Source organism: Melanostigma gelatinosum (assembly GCF_949748355.1).
Source record: "Melanostigma gelatinosum genome assembly, chromosome: 3".
NCBI lineage: Eukaryota > Metazoa > Chordata > Actinopteri > Perciformes > Zoarcidae > Melanostigma > Melanostigma gelatinosum.
Genome location: NC_136636.1, coordinates 4687249 through 4706659, shown reverse-complemented (window position 1 = coordinate 4706659; position 19411 = coordinate 4687249). Strand labels below are relative to the sequence as shown.

General features: G+C 42.3%; 2 protein-coding genes across 3 annotated transcripts in view; one reads left to right on the top strand and one right to left on the bottom strand.

Annotated features, from left to right (window-relative positions):
- Window positions 1-3: 3 nt before the first annotated feature.
- nol8 (nucleolar protein 8) lies at window positions 4-10618 on the bottom strand. Its single transcript, XM_079297100.1, has 18 exons — window positions 10571-10618; window positions 9394-9535; window positions 9238-9300; window positions 8970-9048; window positions 8072-8228; window positions 7610-7908; window positions 6979-7277; window positions 5531-6618; window positions 4766-4942; window positions 4514-4639; window positions 4260-4353; window positions 3493-3631; window positions 3315-3398; window positions 2206-2498; window positions 1977-2121; window positions 1242-1303; window positions 1063-1145; window positions 4-321 (listed from the first exon to the last, which is right to left on the bottom strand). Exons 2-18 carry the CDS (start codon window positions 9512-9514, stop codon window positions 262-264), a joined length of 3369 nt encoding a protein of 1122 aa, XP_079153226.1. The 5' UTR covers window positions 9515-9535; window positions 10571-10618; the 3' UTR covers window positions 4-261.
- A 462-nt stretch (window positions 10619-11080) lies between these two features.
- cenpp (centromere protein P) overlaps window positions 11081-19411 on the top strand; it is a 74567-nt gene continuing 66236 nt past the window's right edge. Inside the window, exons 1-5 of one of the 2 annotated variants that reach the window (XM_079265348.1) lie at window positions 11081-11198; window positions 12101-12259; window positions 12459-12613; window positions 12986-13074; window positions 14759-14847. In XM_079265348.1, coding sequence (XP_079121474.1) covers window positions 12102-12259; window positions 12459-12613; window positions 12986-13074; window positions 14759-14847 — 491 coding nt within the window. In that variant the 5' untranslated portion in view covers window positions 11081-11198; window position 12101. Of the gene's footprint in view, window positions 11199-11546; window positions 11599-12100; window positions 12260-12458; window positions 12614-12985; window positions 13075-14758; window positions 14848-19411 lie in introns of those variants that run through there. The other variant, XM_079265349.1, reaches the window with a different exon arrangement.

The following is a 19411-nucleotide window of genomic DNA, read 5'->3' as shown; positions in this document are numbered from 1 at the left end:
GTGTTATATTACACATTGTGGTCTTTTATAAGGCTTATGTAGTTATTCTGTCCTTAATTTTGACTAGATAAGGCCGAGAAGAAATTATGAAATACATTGAAATTCAGTGATTTCTGTGGATCTGGGAGACACTTGCTTTTAAATAAACAATACATATGTTCAAAAATATTTAATAATTGAAGTAAATTCAACACCCACACAGAGTAAAGCCTCCACAATGATCATAACATTCATCAAGAGAGACTTCACTTCCCATAATCCTCAGCTCTTCAGGGAGGACCTCAGCTTCCTCCTGGCGTCCTTGTGTTTTTTGCGGTACTCCTGTGGAAACGGACAGAAAAGCGTAAATATCTTTATTAAAACTTCCTGATTTCAGTTCAGGCCTCCTCTCAGTTTGAGGTTGATATGAAGCAAGGTTCATTTTCTTTAACACATACAAAAAGGGGAATAATTATATCTTTATTAGGAGAGTTGAAAAACAGTTTCTTAAACCATATGTCCACACTGTCTATATCACACTGTGGGACTGCAAGAAACGGCATTTCAAATTTTCTGTATGCATAACACATGTGGAAACTTTGACAATAAAGTGAACTTTGACTTTGACTTTGACTTTGATATGTGTATTTAGATTAGAGAATGTGTGGAATAATCTGTAAGTTCCCTTTCCCAACCAATATGGAAGTAACTCTCTGTGTTTGAACTGCTAGCTTAGCGTAGCAAGGTTTCAGCAGAGGCATTGGAGAGTGACCGAGGGAGGCAGGAAACACGGATCAACACTGTGAACTAGCAGCTTACTAGAAGGAGAAGTGGTCAAGGAAGAATGGGACATTTCCTTATACTCACAGGTGAAAGAGCACACGCAAACACCAGATGTGTTGTCGGTCTACTGCACATAATTACTGTTTTTTCCTCCATAAAAAGGCGAAGAACTGCCGTCACAATGAAAACTACACACCAACATCAACACATAGTGTGATAAAAATGACCGACAAACCCAAAACTGTTTAGCAAGAAGCCCCTCAAACATATTTTGAAACCGCCTGAAGATGTTCAGCGTACCTGTCTGAGCTCGCTCCTCCTCTCCTCCCACTGCTCCTTCTGCTCCTCCAGCTGAGAGGGACGACAGAACAACCTGGGACCCTCTGATGGAGGAAAAGACGCACGAGAAAAGCCTCATCAACTTCAGGGGAACATTTAAATGAATCCCATAAAACTGTGTTTTAATATTTTCATCCTACCCGTCAGTCTGCTGTCACCAAGGTAGAAGAAGAAGAGGTCCGTCTTTGAAGGCGTCTCCTCTCTGTGAACACAAACAGACACAGAAGACATTTGAGTTCAACTGAAAATGAAAACCCGTCTTCTGTACTTCAAAAAGGTGTCTGGAGGTCTGAAGGAGCAGGTTTTTGTATTTGATTCATCTGTTCATCCATCAACAGTACGTGAATCAGCAACTATTTTAATAATTGATTTATTGTTTCAGTCAAAGAATGTCTTATCCGTCATAAATTAAGTTAATTTTATTGTTATTTTGGTTTCATACAAATTGTGGATAAAACAAGTAATTTGAAGACGGGCTTTGGGAAATAATAACGCAGAATCTTTCCAATTTTCTAACATTTTATAGACAAACTAACAGATACATTTGGAAAATACTCAGCAGACTAATCAACAATGATCGATCAGTTGATATTTAGAGTCCTAGTAAATACATTGACTGTAGATGTGATCAAGTCATACAATACACCGTGTGTGTGTGTGTGTGTGTATATATATATATATATATATATATATATATATATATATATATATATATATATATATATATATATATATATGTCTTATATGTCTTCAGTGTACTGTGATGTTATTCATCTCCATTATGTTTGTGTATTTTTGTAAATAGTGCAAATAAACTAAAACTAGTTTGAAGCAAACTAATTTAATTAACTTTAATGTAATCTTCATGTTCTCACTCTGTGGTTTTAGCAGTGACGCTGCTTTGCTCCTCCTCTTCCTCCTGCTGCTGCTCCTCTTCCTCCTCTGAGCTGCTGTCTTGGAAGCGCAGGTCTTGTTGCCATGAGACCTTTGGCGCCTGGATGCTCTCTACTTTGTACTCCGCTGGAAGAGAGATTTTAAAAAGAATTAGGAAACCCAAATCTTCCCTCTGAGAGTGTGAGATAAACATCTGACGTATGAACCTACCCGTCTCTCCACTTCCTGTTTCGTCCTCAAAGAAGGAGAATTTGAATCCGGACGCCTCCTCGTTCTCTGTTCCGGGATCAGCTGAGAGGAGAGACAACTGTTCTTCCTTTCCTTCTTCTTCTTCCGCCTCTTGCTCTCGGTCCCAGTTCGTCTCCTCGTCTCCTCCGGCGACGTCCTCGTCCTTCGTCTGACCGAACACGGCCTTCAGGTCGCCGGACACGTCGTAGTAGATCTCCTTAGAGACCTCCGGAAGCTTCTGGGCCTCCTCCCTCTTCCTCCTCCTGGCTGCCTTGCTGTGAAGACGACAGATCACATGACCGTTTCACTGGAGAACATTTAGAGCTGATGACGGGGACAAGATACAGTTGATTGGATGAGTACTTTTCAATGTGCAGACGTTAACATGGAATGACAAGATCAACTTTACATCTGTTAATTATGTACAACTTGTTGTCTTTACCATTTCATTCTGTTGAGGGCTCTTTGCTGCTCCTGCATTCGACATTATTGTTCAGTATCCTTTTTAAACATATTTAGTTGTAGAAGTTTTTTCTTACATTTTATTGTGTTCTAGAATCACTTGAGAATGGATTAAATTGAGTTTTTTGGCAATTATTTCTGCAAAGAATATACCCAATATTGTAGTTACAAAGGAATGCGTTTCTCTCATTTTACAATATATATTTAAAGAGCACTGCATTGATGAAGCATTGCAGTTCTGATACTCTATAAAATAATCAAAATCGATGCAGGACAATCAAAATGACTGTCTGTCTTTTCTTCACCTAAATTACTCGAGCACCAAATGAATAGTGCCCAACATGTTCTCTATTTCCTCCTGTTTGAGTACAATGTGCTACAAACTACAGTGATAAAGTATCCATCTGTCCACCTGTTTCAGGAAATGACTAAGCATTTCTTAGATTAGGTTTGAGTGCCACAGACGGGGCCAGGAAGTCATTTCATGGGATTTGTTAACAATAACAAGCTACAGCCTCAACCTTTGTTGTGGATCGGTGAAGTCCAGCCAACATGTTATCTGGTTATTAAGATCAACAACGGTGCAGATCCAGAATCAACGGATGAGTTCATGGTTTCTGTGTTCGTACCTCTCCTTCTTGGTTTCATCTGTTTTGGTCTCAAAGGCCGCGTGTTCCTCTCTGCTCGGGTCGTAATGCAGCGCTGAGACGTCTCTGCAAACACACACAGTCGATTTATGTGATTAATTCTCTGTTAAATATAAAACGTTCCCGTCAGACTGACTGTGTGGGAGTTCACGAGGCTCACCTGAAGGTCTTGGCCTTGACGGCCGTCTTGCCGCTGTGCGTTTGTTGGCTGCTGCCGAGGACGCTCTGCAAGATCGACAGGTTCTTCTTCCTCTCCTCCTCCAGAGCCTCCTCTTCCTCGGTCACGCTCTTCTTCTTCTCTGAATCACAAACGGTCGCGTTACTCACCAGGAAGAAGAAGCAGGACGAACAGCATTTCACGCCAACGGCCATCAGACGTAAATAAAACCAAACGACAGATAAGATACACAAATGCCAGCTGAAGAAGTGAGCAAGCGTGAAACCTCACAGCATCGTACTGGTTCAAATCCCGTTTGACGTCCTTTCGAGTTTAACAACCTTTTATATTTCCAACAAACTGTATGTTGCGATACCACCAGAATTCATTTTCAAAACAAAACAAGATCAAAAATAACTTTTGAAAAACAAAAACTACGACCAAAATGTATTAAAATACGCCGACGAGTTAAACTAGTCGATGTGAAAGACGGACGAATGGACCGATAAGCTAATGACTGTTTTAATGTGAAGTCTACCGCCTGAATGCATCTGTGGAGTCACACATCAAGTCCTCCTGATTGGTTGAATGGTATCCTCCACCATCCCAAAAAATGACCTCGTGTGACCTGTCGCACTAATCAGCATCATCAGTAACTTTACATTTCTGGAAGTAAAGCTAGCGAACGTTAACGGTACTTGGAAGTAAAGAAACATCATCCTTTCTTCATCCTGCTGTTCTGCAGACACTGAACCCCCCCACAGCCTCACCTGACTCCTCCTCTTCCTCTTCCTCTTCGTCCAGGAAGCGAGAGTCCATTCGAAATCGCTCGTCTGTCCCGAAGCGAGACTGAAGCGCCATCAGCTGGACATCACACACACAATTATGGGTTTGCATTTGAATAAAACGAATATTTAAGCTTATTTATTATTTATTTAAGCTTAGGGAGCAGTATATATATATATATATATATATATATATATATATATACATATACATATACACACACACACTCTTTCCTCACCTTCTGTCCAACTCGACCTTCAAACTGAGGCCTGACGTCAAATCTGCTGCCATCCTCCTCTTCATCACCATCCTCCTCATCCTCGCTGCCGCCAAACAGCTGAGGGACAGACGGCTTCACACGCACCTGACCGCAGACACACGCACACACACACACACACGCAGCAGATTTAAGGTTTCATGTCACTTTGTCAAATCTTTGGGTGAATCACAATGAATAAATAAAAAAGGCATTTATAAACTCCTCACTCACCTTTCCTTTGGTTCTGTCCTTCTCACTGACTGCTGCCTCGTCCTCTGATTGGCCGTCATGGGACAGCGTCTTCTTTGGCGTCGTGACCTCTGAGGTCGTTTGCTGCTCGTCTTCATCATCATCTTCATCATCAGAGCCAAAAACAATGTGTTTCCCTGCTCCTGCCTTTGGAGCATCCTAACGGAGACAAATACCGTGTGAGCGCTAACGTTCTCTTCGTATTCACTGGATGTGTTGAAACACAACCGATTGCTCGTACGGGTAAAATATCGAAATATGGAGCCAATAGGAGGCTTTTACCCACAATCCACCTCCAGTGAGTCAGACTTAAAGGGCTTTAGATTTGAAATCTGAGTGTTTCCTTTATCCGAGAGAGGAGGTCTTATGCTGTGCAGAATGTGAAGCCCTCTGTGGCAAATTTGTGAGTTTGAGCGAAACAAATAAATTGAAAACAAATAGAAGTCGAACCCACAAAGATCTCAATCAGAGGTTTGTGATGCAAACTTAGTTAATCGGTTTTGTTTCCTAAACTATATTAATCCAAAGAAAATATTCAGCTCAGGTTCATCCGAGTTGTTTGTATTGTATTTACATTATAAATTCTAAAATGTCCGTTGGCACAATCCAGACCCCACAGCCTCAACCCAAAACTAACCCTGAACCCCTTAAGGCCAGATCTGAACCCTCAAACAGCCCTTTAAGGAGGAGAGGACTGGACTAAACCCTCAGAGGTTAAACCAGACCCTCTCACAGGTCAACACCCACCAGGTTGGACAGAGCTCCCTGGATGAGCTTCTTTTGATCTTCAGCCTCTTTCTGTCTCTGCTGGACGGCAGCCAGCCTCCTCATGTTGGTCTTCCTCTGACGCTCCTCTTCCTCCTTAGCTCCTAACGGCACCCGGGCAGGAGCCTGCTTCTCCTCCCCTTCTTCGCTTTCCTCCTCCTCTTCCTCACTGTGAGGAGCATTTTCTTGCTCGTCTTCCTCGGCGGAAGAGCTGAACGACGAAGACGGAGCTGCTGCTGTAGCTTTAGCTGTAAGACCAGTCTGATCAGCCTTCATCCTCTCCTCCTCCTCTTCACTGCTAGAGGAGGAAGCTGTCTCAGCTTTCTTAGCCATGTTCTTCACCACCTTCTCCCCCTCTTCTTCTCTTTCCTCCTCCTCCTCGCTGGAGGACTCACTGTGAGGAGTCGAGGGAGGTGCTGCTTTCACAGCATCTTCGGTCAGCGCTCTGGTTCCCTGGAATGCGGGCAGCGACGTTGACACTTTGGTTTTATTCTTCTTCTTCTTCTTCTTCTTCTGCTGCTGCTCGTCGTCGCTGCTGTCCGCCAAAATGGCGGCGAGGATCTCCTCCGGCGTGGTGCCTTTCTTGGGTGTAGGTCGTTGAGAAGAGCCGGCCGCGAGGTTAGTTTCCTGTCCAGAGGATTCCTCAGCTAGCTTCTGTAGATCAGCCAGGGAGATCTCCAGACGAGTGACGTTAGAAAACATGGCTTCATAGTCAGAATCTGAGCTGCAATCAGCCGATTCTAACTCCTCCTCATCTTCATCATCTTCATCTGATTCTGAGGAAGGGAGACTCACTACAGGGAGGACTTTCATCTTCTTACTCTGGTTCTGAGAACTGTGTTCGCCAGATGGTTTCCTGGAGGCGACCTCCTCTTCAGCACCTGACGAATCGTCCTCTTCCTCTCCAGCTGTACTTTTCTTCTTCTTCATCTTTCTCTTCCTGTCGTTTCCTGAGAGCTGTGCTGGAGCTTGTGGAGTGGATCTCTGCTGCGGTGGAGGAAGAGGAGGCTTCCTGGAGGCAAAGAGTTCATCTGTGTCTGCGGAGTCGTAGTCATTCTCGTCTGGACCTCCTGGAATCCCAAAGAAGAGCTGGTTTTTGCACAGTTTGTCACATTTTGACATCGTATTTAAAAGAGTTTTTTGTCTAGTCGTCAGATACATCATGAGGTTCAGGGAATAAATTCACAAACTTTCATAAAACTACGAGTTGGTCCTTAAAAAACCTAAATTGTTATAACCTTTCCTTGAATTCTTAAAAAAATGTTTCTTATATTATCTCAATGCATTCTATTGTGGGACTTCATTATTTTACACATTATTTATATCATATATATAGATATTTATCAATACATATATTTTCTTTATTTGCCGAGGTACAATTGAATCAGATTTTTCAGAAGCTCGTCTCAAAAAACAGAAACATCCGTTACCTTTCCGCCCAGACTTCACCAAGTAGTCGAGTCCGACTACTTCCAGCTGATCTTCCTCCTCCTCCTCCTCCTCCTCCTCCTGCTGCCGCTGCAGTGCAGCGTGGGAGGTTTTCTGGGCCGTCACCATTTTGTGGATTTCCTCGTCTGAATCGATGTCCCAGTCAGTGGAACGCGGCGTCCTCCTCTGAGCCAGCCTGTGGTTCGTCGGTGGTTGGTCTCCGTTGGTGAAGCGACGAGCCTCGGTGTGATCGACGGAGACAACGGTCTTAACTCTAAGAGGAGACCGCCGAGGAGGAGACCTGCAGATAAAACACCTCAAGTTACTGCTAAGCTTAATACTGAAATACTTAATAAATAAAGTGTTATTCACCAAACTTCACATTATAAATAACAACACAGTGGTTGTGGATTAAGATGACCGAAACTAAGTTCAGTAAAAATCACAATTACAGACTGCAGTCCTCATCTCTACTGTGTTCTTACACTGAATATACAGGATACAGTCTCTGTGCCACAAAATACATTTGAGGCTGATGAATCAGAAAAGATAGATCCAAAGAAATCCATCGGTTTCTATATTAAATCTAATATTCTTTCATGGATACGACTGTGAAAACCATCACATCTTTACCCGGCTCCGCCGTCAGCATTGTGGGCTCTGACCACGTCCGTCCGACTCTTCTTGCGTCTCGGCGGCTCATACGGGGGGAACTCTCCCCGCCTCTTCTTGCTGATGTCATCGTCTCCTCCCTGCTCCTCCCAGGTGAGCTGGGTGACCGGCGTGTGCTGCTCTACGGTGGACCGGTCCAGCTTGCGGATGTTGTGGCTGTATTTGGACGGGTCGTAGTTCACCGTTCGAGCTCGGCTGCCTTTCTGACACTTGAGCTGCATGACGGGGAGAACTCGCCCGAATTTACTGACGACCCAGTCCTGAAAACCAGAGCACGCAGAGGACAGTAAACACCTCCAGCCTCACACATGCTGCTGCACATCACACACACACATTACCCTTAATGGTGCAAAGAAGAAGTTTAGCTTGGGCTCTACTGGATGTAGCGTCTACACGGAAACAGGAAGCAGGAGATGACTAGACCTTGTGTCCCGGTACGTCGGTCCCCGGCACCGCGGCCTTCATGGTGAAGTTGTCCACGCCGGCTTTGCTCAGGGAGTCCAGCATCTTCTGCCTCTCGTCCTCCACTTCAGGCTGCTGGAGGCGCTGCTCCTCCGCCGTCTGCCGCTCCTCAGCCAGTCTGAGACACAAACACCACCAACGCACCGGGATCAGGAAGAATCATCATAGATCATCAGTGCGTGGTTCAGGGAGCTGGAATTTTTTCCTATGATTTTATATAATCTCCACTTCTGAAAGGAGACACTTTACCCTCAAGAATCTCTGGAATCTATTTAAATGAATCCCTCAGAACCACTGATCTAGTTTGGAAAGATAAATCTTTTCCCTTTTCCTAAATTTGGTGTTGATCAGAACCTGAAATTGTTAACAGTGAGTGCACATTGTCACGCACCAATCACCAAGCCGAATTCCTTGTATGTGTGACGTACTTGGCAGTAAACCGGTTCTGATTCTTCTTCATGCGTTTTTTTACACCAGCGTACAAAATCTGAGACAGAAATCGTTTGTCAAGTAAAAATAACAACCGTTCTCTGGTTGCAGCTTCTCCAATGTGAGAATTTACTGCCGTTTTCTTTTTTATATCATTGTAAACTGAATAACTTTGAACGAGTGTTTGGATGAAAACAGACTTTAAAGATGTCTCCTTGGACTCTAGGAAATTAAGGCAACAACGTTTTTAGACATTTTATAGACAAAAACTATTTACATCCACTGTGAAAATAAAGCTCAGATTAGTCGACACTGACAGTAATTGTTAGTTGCAGGCCACTTAAAATAAAATTGCCTGATTTATAAATATGTGAACTTCCTCTTGCCCCACAGTCAGAAGACTTTCATGGTGAGGTGAACAGAACTGCACCTGTTCAGGAAACTCTCCTTGGCTGTTTCAATCTGCAGAGTTCCTCCTTTCCATTTGGATTTGTTCAGCACCGTCATACCTGAAGAGGAAACGCACTGATGTCAACATGACGATACAACACAAGCTCTGATGTCAGTTCTGCTGAAAGGAAAGTAACACGAAACAAATCCTCCTGTTTGAGTCAATTTACAGAAACCTGATCTATGAAGAGTGTTGTCTCCTGTTGAAGGCTGAATGATTGTTCAGATGTTTGGCTCAGTTCACTTACATTTCTTCAGGTCGGCATCTGAAATGTTGATGTTAATGTAGCTGAAGGTTTTATAAGGAACACCTGCAGGAGAAGAACAAGAGTCAGAACACACGCAATGGTCACTGAGGAATCTCGACAAAAGTAATTATCATCATGGCTGTTTGGACGTCTCACAGTCGTCGTCCCTCCTGGTCCGGACCTCCACGTCCTCCACATCTCCAAACTTTCCAAATCGATCCTTCAGATCCTTCTGGGTGACCAAGTGGCTCAACCCGCCGACGTACAGCCGCTTCATCGCTCCGATCCCACGACAACACTGTGCGGACAACAAACAGAAGGGGTCAGTTACTCATCAATGCACCGTGCACGGGGGCTGACTTCATAGGAACACACGGTGTCAGAAACGTTTGATTGATCAATGTTGAGTTTAATTTATCAACAGAACATTTTTTACTTTACTTCAGGTTCTCAACTCAGTGAAAACTGAACATATTACATTCTTTGGTCAATATTTTGCACATTCCATCCTCTTCATTTTAAACACAGTACAGCTCTTTACATTTAAAAAAAGATATACTTTACATATATTTTTAGATCTATTATTCTTGACTTTTGCAGTACTGGTTTCCCTTCTTATTCTATATTACTATTTGATTGTGACAGTTAAAATACCATGGCTAATGCCTTCTATGTCAAAACCTACTTGGCTGTCTACTTCTGATTTATGGTTTTTGGACTGATTCCTACTGATGACAGCTCTGATAAACATCACTCACACTTGTGCAGGAGTGTAGGTTGTTTCTCTCTGTCAGCTAGAAGGGATCTGCACTCTTTAGGTTTATTAAACACTTTGAAGTGATTATTAAACCACAAACTATGTCCTGCTAAATTACCATACAGTTGAATTAACAAACCTCTTTAATTAACATAAAAAACATTATAACGGTCATGGCTAATTGCAGAGCTGTTGTCAGACTGCATTAGCTGTAGCAAGGTGGACCTCATTTTTTTAAGTGACACAAATTAAACAAGAAGAGATCCACATGATCACAGCCATAGTCCCTGTGTGGACAGTTTACGATATAAAAAGGAAAATAAGGAAGTAAAATGACGACTAGTGGACTTCAACGTTTCCATACAGCTCAGTGTGTTTCGTGGAGCTAACGTGAGGTGAGTGTGAGCCAGCAGCCAGTGAGCAGCCAGAGGCAGTCCTCGTGCAAAATCATACTGCACACAGAGCCTAAATAAACGAATACCTCTAAAGAATCTAAGTTATAACAGAGCCGGTAGAGTTATCACGATCAAATTACCGGTTGCGTTTATATAGATAAAAAACAAAACAAATGTTTACCTCACATGTATCCAAGTGGTGTTCCCTTTAACTCTGTCCGGGGCTGCAATGCAATCCTGCCGACCTTCCCTTCCGCGCTTGTTTCCGCAGAGCTGAAAGGTTCCGCAGTGTGATATTCAGCTTTAGAAAAAAATTGAAATACGCAAAAAGGTTGCCAATACGATCATTTATGGAAAGGTTTAATTATCCTGGTTATCTGTGTAGAAAAAAAAAAAAAATCTTAATTTGCTCAAAACCGCCGTAATCATTCTGGACCGTCACAGCTGTTACGGCGTTAAATGTAGAGGGGTGTAATATAATTTGTTAGCTTATTATTTATTACCTATTAACAATAATACATCAATAAATGTGACATGTGTACTTTTAAATTAATTGTATCTAAACATTTGCAGTATTTGTATCAAAATAGAGCCACGCAGTCTCACCCTTCTTCAGAAATAGTTTATCCCATCCCCCTCCGAAACGGGGAAAGTGGGAGAGTCTAGAGGGCGCGAGGCTACAAACTGTTTTGGTAAAGAAGAAGAATCGAGATTCATTCAAGGTAACGTGAATGGAAATAAGGGTTTAATACAGAGCTCTTAAGTTACTTTTCTTCAATTAATTCGACATTATAACGAAGAAGAATACGGTAAGTTAACATAGTCATGACAGTTAAGTCTAACTTCACCAATGCCATTTTATTTTGTTAAAGTCATCATTTTAGTCATCATTTTAGTTCATTCAACGCTAGTGCTTTCAGTTATGCTTGTTGTTTAGACCTCTTCTCAGGTAGAAGGGAATTTATTCAAATATCAGAATTATAAACGTGTTATTTATTTATCCCGCTTTAACAGGTTTAATAAAGCTACCGTGAAACTCAGGAAGATGTCAACAAATTAACGTTAGTTGATGCACCTCCACAAAGTCCTGAGAAGAAGTCTACCGTAATCAAGAGTAACTGAAAACACCTGTGTGTACCTGAGACTGTATATAAGAAGGATGTGTACAGGACTGTAACGTTTAACTTATCATCAGACCTGTGGTGGAAGGTAAATAAGATACTGTACTTAAATGCAATTATGAGCTACTACTTTATTTTAGTATCTCCATTTTATGTCACTTTGTACCCTACTTTCTACTCTACCAAATGTATTTAACAGCTTAAGTTACTTTGCAGATTCTGATTAATAATACAGAATATAAATCAACTAATCAATTACTATATATTTTGTTGAAGATTAAGATTCCTAGCAGCATATACAGTAGTTGCAATTAGCTCCAACTTTTCTAGCTTCAACATTTGTAACACATTAATTCATCACTTATTATTATCCAGTAATATGATATAGATTCTTCTAAAATGGGCCATTTTACATGATGAGCAATTTTACTGTTGGTACTTTATGCATATTTTGATGCTAATACTTAGTATTTATACACTGTGGTATTACTACATATGTAAATAATCAGAATACTCCCCCACTGTACTACTTTTTTTTTATGCTGCCCTCTTCACCCATTGAAACTTCCAAATGTTTGTTTGTCCTTCAGGATGATGGAGAAGTTGAGTGAAGAGAACATGGAGGAGGTGACGGTGCTCGAGGCTCAGCTTGAGCTTCTTCAGGCTGGAGTTTTAGCGTTGCGGCGCCAACAGAAGGACAACCTCAAGGACATAACGTTTGACTTCAGAGGACAGATGCAGGATGCCATGTGAGTGTTGTTTTTATTCATGTTTAAATCTCTCTTACACCATCTTTCACTGGTTTAACCTGTAGCGTTACCCCCACTTACAACTACATCTTAAAATCTACCGGTAGTCTTCCTGCCTACTTTGAAGTAAACCTGGGCATTGCAAAGGCTCGTGGGCTATCATGAGAGTCACTGAACAGTTTGTTGTCCGTCTCCACAGGTCGTGTATGTGCGGACAGAGACGAGGAGACGAGAAGGAGACGGTGCTGTCCAGGCTGAAGGAGGTGGTGGAGGAGCTGGAGGAGGATCTCAAGCTACAGACACAGAGGAATGGCATCAGTCTGAACAGCTGCACCACAAAGACTCTGCAGAGCAGTAAGAGCACAGTGTTCTCTGATGTGTTATAGACTAAATGATTAATCAATGACTCAGCAAAATAACCAGGAGCACAGCTGCACAGGATATTATTCCCATTATTTACTGGACTATACTATTTATTAAAGCATTAATACAGTTTAGTACCTTGTTGCCATGCTTAATATTATCATGGCCATACATAAAAAAAAAATGTATTTGAATCATTACCAAGCGTGAATCACATCCTGGTGGTTTCACACTATTCCACTGATCGACAGTTGCCCGCGAGTAATGGGCCCAGAAACGTGGGTCCTTCGTAGTGTAATAATGTACTTACACTGGTGTGTGTTTGTGTGTGTGTGTGTGTGTGTGTGTGTGTGTGTATACTAGGTGGCAGAAAGCTGGTCCAGCAGCTCTGTATATCAGGTCACTGCTCTGAACTGGTCTTCCAGGTGGAGTTCCAGCTGTCTGAGGTCAAGGTGAGTCATTTAATTGTTTAAATAATGTGTTGAAGAGACAGAGAGTCTCTGGTCCACAGTGGCCACCATTCGTCCCCTCGCCAAGGCACCGGACAAGTGGAGTTGATGGATTGTAGCTTTTAGCCTTTTTTAGCCTCTGAAAAGAGGGACAAAAGGAACGTTTAAAAAGGTTCCGGTAACACACTCAACAGAATTAATGCTGATTATGCGTCCAGCCAGCAGAGGGTGACAGAGGCCTGTGTTTAGTGGTTCACTGATGGAGGGGTCAATGGCACACTTGAGATTTAAGTAGCTCCACTCAGACCTCAGCAGCAGCTGTCAGGCATGCAAAACAATAAAAAAGAATCACTGTCAGGTCTTAAATGTCATCAAATCATCAGACCAAACGGCCTCAGAGGGAAAGTACAGTGTGAGGTGCTATAAGGTAAAGTCACGCCAACGGCAACAATCGGGACTACAGATGAAAAATAGCCTCTTGGCTAACTCTGGCTCATTTACAGGAATGTTTTATTCTTGTGCACTGTCCCGACCAAATAAGTAAATTAAAAAACAAAAAAACTGATCACATTTTAGGTTTAGATGTCACCTTCAAAGTAAAAGCTCTCGTTTAAAAAAATGTATTTATTTTTTGGCCACTACCACTAAGTAAGTTCATATTAGAGAAGCGTCTCAATTCTACATTTTACATGTCTCCTCTTAGTGTTCATGTAAAAGAGAAGTTTTCTCTGAATAGAGCTGTGAAATATGATGCTCAAGTTTCAGTAACGATCACTTCATCTGTACCTTATTCTGAGAAATATAAACATGTTTTTCTGTAAAACTCTTTAACTTTTTGTCAAAACACAAGCGGCTGTACATGATCGCGCAATAACTGGAAACATGATTTGAATCAGGAACTATGTGAACATACATTTTTTTAAGAATCTAATCTGACCTTTGATGCCAACTTTAAGCATTTAAGTTTGTTTTTTTTACCAAAAAAGGTTTGAGGTTCGAAACACAGCTTTACCTTCAGGCCTGTTGGAGGCACATTTTAATGACTCCTTGACATCAGCTGATACTGTAAATGTACAGAGTCCAGAGTAATTATAATTGTGTTGTCGGGAGATTCTGTATTATTCATGTCGGTCCAGAAGTCTTTTGGTTTTCATTGTGACTGGATCAACCAGCATTGGTTTCATTGAAGAAGTGTCATGAAAATTAATTCTATTGTTTCTGCTCTGAAATCTTGACTTGTTTTGAAAATACATTATTTGAAAACAGTCCTTTTTGTAAACACTCTTCTTACTCTTTATTATAGTTTGATTAATACTTGCTTTTTTACATTCTAACATACTGTGAGCTAGTACAACTTACAGTAACCGAAAACAGTTTTGTCAGTGTTTCTTTTTTAGATACGCCAAACTAAAACCAGTGCAGTCTGGTGAAACAGTCCCACAATAAAAACTGCCTTCATGAGGCTTATAAAGTTCATTCAACTATGTTTTTACTGCACTTAATGTACCCACATGCAACGTGAATCAGCAGCTCTGAATGTCTTGTCTCTTCCTGCTCACTCTGCTGTCTTCTCTTCTCGGATCATGTACAGATCATGTACACACAGGCTTCATTTGACAACACGACATCATTCATCACTGCACTGATGAAGTGACTCCGAGTCATTGATTGTGCGTTTGTCCTGCAGGAGGGTTCAGGATGTGAGCGGGCGATCAGTGATCTGAACGTGGTGATGGACGCCAGCGACCTGCAGAACTTCAGCAGTTTCCTCTCTGGGTAAGAACTGATGATGCAGATTGATGTGAAGCTGATCTTAAAAGAACATCTTACTCATCACTCCTCCCCGTGTATTCATGTCACATCTCCAATCACCCTTCTTCTGTCTGAGTTGTCGCATTAATCTGGAATCAGAATCCACTTTCTTTTGTTTAGCAATTTTATTGATTTTCCATTAAACCCACCGTACATGTTTGCCGCGTAGGAAATAAAAAAGTATAACCTGCATGGAACAGCTGCATCATTCAAATTATTACAGTTGTAAAAGGTTCCACCCCAACCCGTAAATCCAAAACTTCACAAGAATAGTTTTTACAAACAAGAATGACAGAAGAAGCACTTACAAAGAATCTGCTTTAGTGGCCAAGTAGCACATACAACAAAAACATTTAATCGACCTTTTCTTCAACAACAAACCTTTTCAGAGTGAGCAACCTCTTGGTAATGGTATTTACCTTAATGATCATTGATTACTTGTTGTAATCAACATTAATCAATCAAAGGAATTGTGTAAAAATGCATCTCTAGTCCATTTGAAGTTACAATCTCAAAGATGTAATTTTCGTTCTCTTTTGCGGTGATTAGCAGTACCGGTAATAACGGGTGTGTTTGTGACTCTCACTTCTCTGAGATTCAAACATTGTATGAATTTTTACCAGGAATGTTGCCGTAGACACCCGGTTCATAATACTGCAAAGGGCTTTCATCACAGAGCTCAACCATTATTGTGTTCCCTCATTCTGCGATATACTGACCGAACATGCTTTCATTAAAGGAAAATCTTCACGATAACCTCAACAGACTGATTTCATTCCTGGTAAATCAGAAGTAGAGAAAATAAACCCTGGTTGTATGAATTCATGTCACTACTCCGCTAAAGTCACGCTAGTGTTCGGACTCGTGCCTTTTTAAGACGCGTAAAGCCTCGAAACTCGCATGTGGGATATGTGCTGAGGTATTTTATATCGTAGAAATAACGCCTTTGTGATACACTGGATTGCAAACTGTGAGCCAGACCTTAACGTCAGTGATGGACATTACATAACTGATGCACCTGTGGCTGACTGGGATTACATCCTGAAACCAGAAGAGTGGAGGCCGTTGTAGCAGAATAATGTCTATGGTTTTGGAACCACATGTTCCTCTGTCTCATATCGTGGCTTTAATGTTCAGGTGTCCACATACCTTTGGCCGTGTGGGGCAGTTAGTTGGTTAAACTGAACTTCATCATGTGGGAGTCGGGTATCGGACTAATTGGTGCGTTATGACTGGTGTTTGGACTGAAACCCTGCAGCCAGTGAGTTGTCATTTATGCAGCTCTACATATTTAATATTATTATGAAACTGTCTGTTTAGTTTAACTCAAGTGTTTATTAAAAGTAGAAGATCTCAAACTGAAAACAGCTGAACCGCCTCACTCCCACATCCACTGTTCTCACTCAGTCTCTTTACGCACGAACAATGCGCCTTTCTCACGGCACTAAATGTAACTGATTACGTTCAGAATGGCTGCATTCCATTTAGGTGTGCTGGCTGACTGGCACACCTACCTCCAGATGGAGCACAGCCATCACTGGTATTAGTTACACCTGTTCTTGTCCTGCGGTGGCTGTTAAATATCTGGGCTCAATCAGGTCTGTTGAGGTTTACCGAGTGAGGTCTGGAACTTCAGTCACCAAGTTGAGCCAACTTACCGGTTCAACCTACAACAGAAGTTCACCCCTTTAGATTTTTGGGCAAAATTGACTGAGACCTCCTCGCCCTCAACATGCACCACCCACAGTGAACTCAGTGTTTGTCCTTCATTCTCCCATGAGGAGGAGATCAGCTCCAGGTGTGTGGCTTCCCAACACCTGCTCCCAATACTGTCATCTGGGAGTGGGCAGAGCCACCTCCCATTACTCTGCTCCTTCAGGGCCGCACAGAACAACATGTCTGCCCCACTTCCACCATCGTTTATGAACAGAAAATAAGTGTACCAGCCGGTGAGCTGAGCTCATGTGGTGGTCTGCTCGTGATCCGCTGCCCTTGAGGATTTCAGCTGGCGTAGCATCATAAACTTGTTTTATTTGTCTCACAGACTCAAAGTCTGAAGACTCTGAGAACCAATTATCTTAGCCAGCTTTTTACAATGAGGTCTACATTAACATGCAAGTTTTTTCCATGTATTTCACATGATAGCTTTCTGTGTTTGTGGTTTTTCTGACCTCTCAAGAGTTTAAAGTGTGTAGAAAAATGTTGTATTTCTGTACAGCAGTTTTAGGATGTTTTCAGGGCAATGCCACTGTCACACACATCTGAACAAAGTGCACCCACACAGTCCTGATGAAGCAGATTATCTATATTTTTGTACATAATAGACTGCAGAGTCTTGCCTATTTCATTACTATGAAGTAAACATTTGAAACCAAGTTTTCAGGGCCTTTAACAGCCTCCAACAGAGCTATTTGAGTCATTTTAACCACCGCAGTAAATGTGTTTAATTGCTCAGGTGTGTTTTCTGTCCCGATAACACGCAGTCTGCCAGAAAGCGTCTGTTCTGTTCAGTTGATCTGCACCACAAGAGCAGAAGTCTGATTTGCTCTATATCTGAAGCCAAACCACATCTGGATTGTATGGTCCAGTCTGCAGAATCTGGCAAAAAAAGCAGATGGAAAAATACTGGAGATAATGATTCTGACAAACTGCTGCTTTCTCAGAGTCTGAGAGGGAGAGAGTCGCAGTTCTACCGTCCAAATGAGACCGATAATCTCCGTTAAATCAGGCTGGTCTGAATTGTTGAAGATAAACACACTGACACTGATTTGTATTGGTTATTATTATCATTCAGCAGACACATGTTTCCACATCTGTCCTCTCGTCCCCCCTGAAGTGGTTCATTAACTTTGTTGGTATTCAAAGTAACACCGTGACCACAGACTGTGAAGTAAAAGTCTTCTGTCAGAGTCACACAACAGTGCTGCTGTGTGGCCACCTGCTGGCTGCTTGGCCGTCCTCCCTGTCATCACACGTTGTTATACTGAAGACAACAGACGACGTCGGGATCATATAATAACGATCACTGCCTGGTTAACGGGTTTATGAGCTGCAATTGAAACATACGACAACAGAAACCAAAAATGTGTGAATGAGAAGCGCTAAACGGAGACTTCGGCTGTGTTGCCAAACAGTTTAGGTGAACACGGAGTCGGTGGGGACTGGAAACGCTAATGTTTTCACGTAAAAACTTAAAGTGTGGACGTTGTCTTACTTTCATCCAGCTGTTTATTAGCAGTACAGTTGAGAACTCTTGTAGCCCAGCAGTGGGCAAGTGACTGCGATGTGGAAACACTGTTGAAGCAGTGCATTGTGGGATGGACCTAACGGACTCGAGGCGGACTGGATCATGTCAAACGTCCTCCTGAAGCTCTGCCATGAAAACACAGTGCTGCGCTTGTCATGTGGGGATCCAAGCTGACTGAGTCACGTACCGGTCTGACCCCCCCAGCCTGCTGATCCAGGCTGTTTGTGTTTCCTGGTCCAAGGCTGATAGTGTGAAGCCAGACTGGGCTGAGGACAGGGCAGCAGCAGGAGGTTTAAAGCTTTAAAGACACAGATCCTTACAGTATACATGCAGATCGTCTAGACGGTGTAACTAAACTAGTTTTGCTGTATAGTAACAATGTTAACTTCCTTGTACTGCAGCAGGAGCATTCCTAAAATCTTCAACCAAGTGATGCAAAAACTATATTCTGAAGTGACAGCCTGAATGTCTGTAGGACATCAGTATTTATTTTTCTACCAACCAAAATATGTCTGAAACGGAGCATCCAAAAGATTTTAGTCCAAGTGTTTCTTGTTTAATTTGATCTTTCTTCCGCTGTTTGCTGCAAACAAATCTTACTTCATCTCTGGGATGATGAACTGAAGCCACGAAAGCTTTCCACGTCCTCACATCTCATTAGAGTCGCTGCATGATACGGTTTTTGTGACCAGTATGGTTTAATTGGATCCACACTGAAGATGTAATCAGATGGGCATCAATCAGAGTCCAAATGAGTTCCAAACAACAACATCAAACCAGGGATCAATCGGTGTCTCTCTCTGTGTTTTTGGGAGTGCTCCACTATATGGGAGCATGCTGCCATGTTTCCATCAGCTCTTTGTGGAATAACAGTCATCTGGAAAGTTCACCCGGCTGCCGTCTAGCCTTGGGCCCCCATGGAAAACTCTGGAAAGCCTGGAACAGAATGTCCCAGGCTCACTCAGACAAAGCGAACCAGACCAAAACACAGATTATTTTTTTACTTTACTGTTGTGATATGAAGCATACAGAGTATTGGGATGCACCTTTTTTTTTTTACTTGTATTTTTCAGTTTTTGGAGGATGGGTAAATGCTTGATTTACTGTGTATTTGGAGATACTATAGGTTTGAGCCCCGGCTCATCCTGTCCGTATGTCGAAGTGCCTTTGTGCAAGCCGCTGAACCCGATGGGCAGGCCAGCACCTTGCATGGTGGCTGCCTGCCATCACTGGTGTGTGAATGAGAGAATGTAAAGCGCTGTGCTCGGTAAGGTAGAAAGG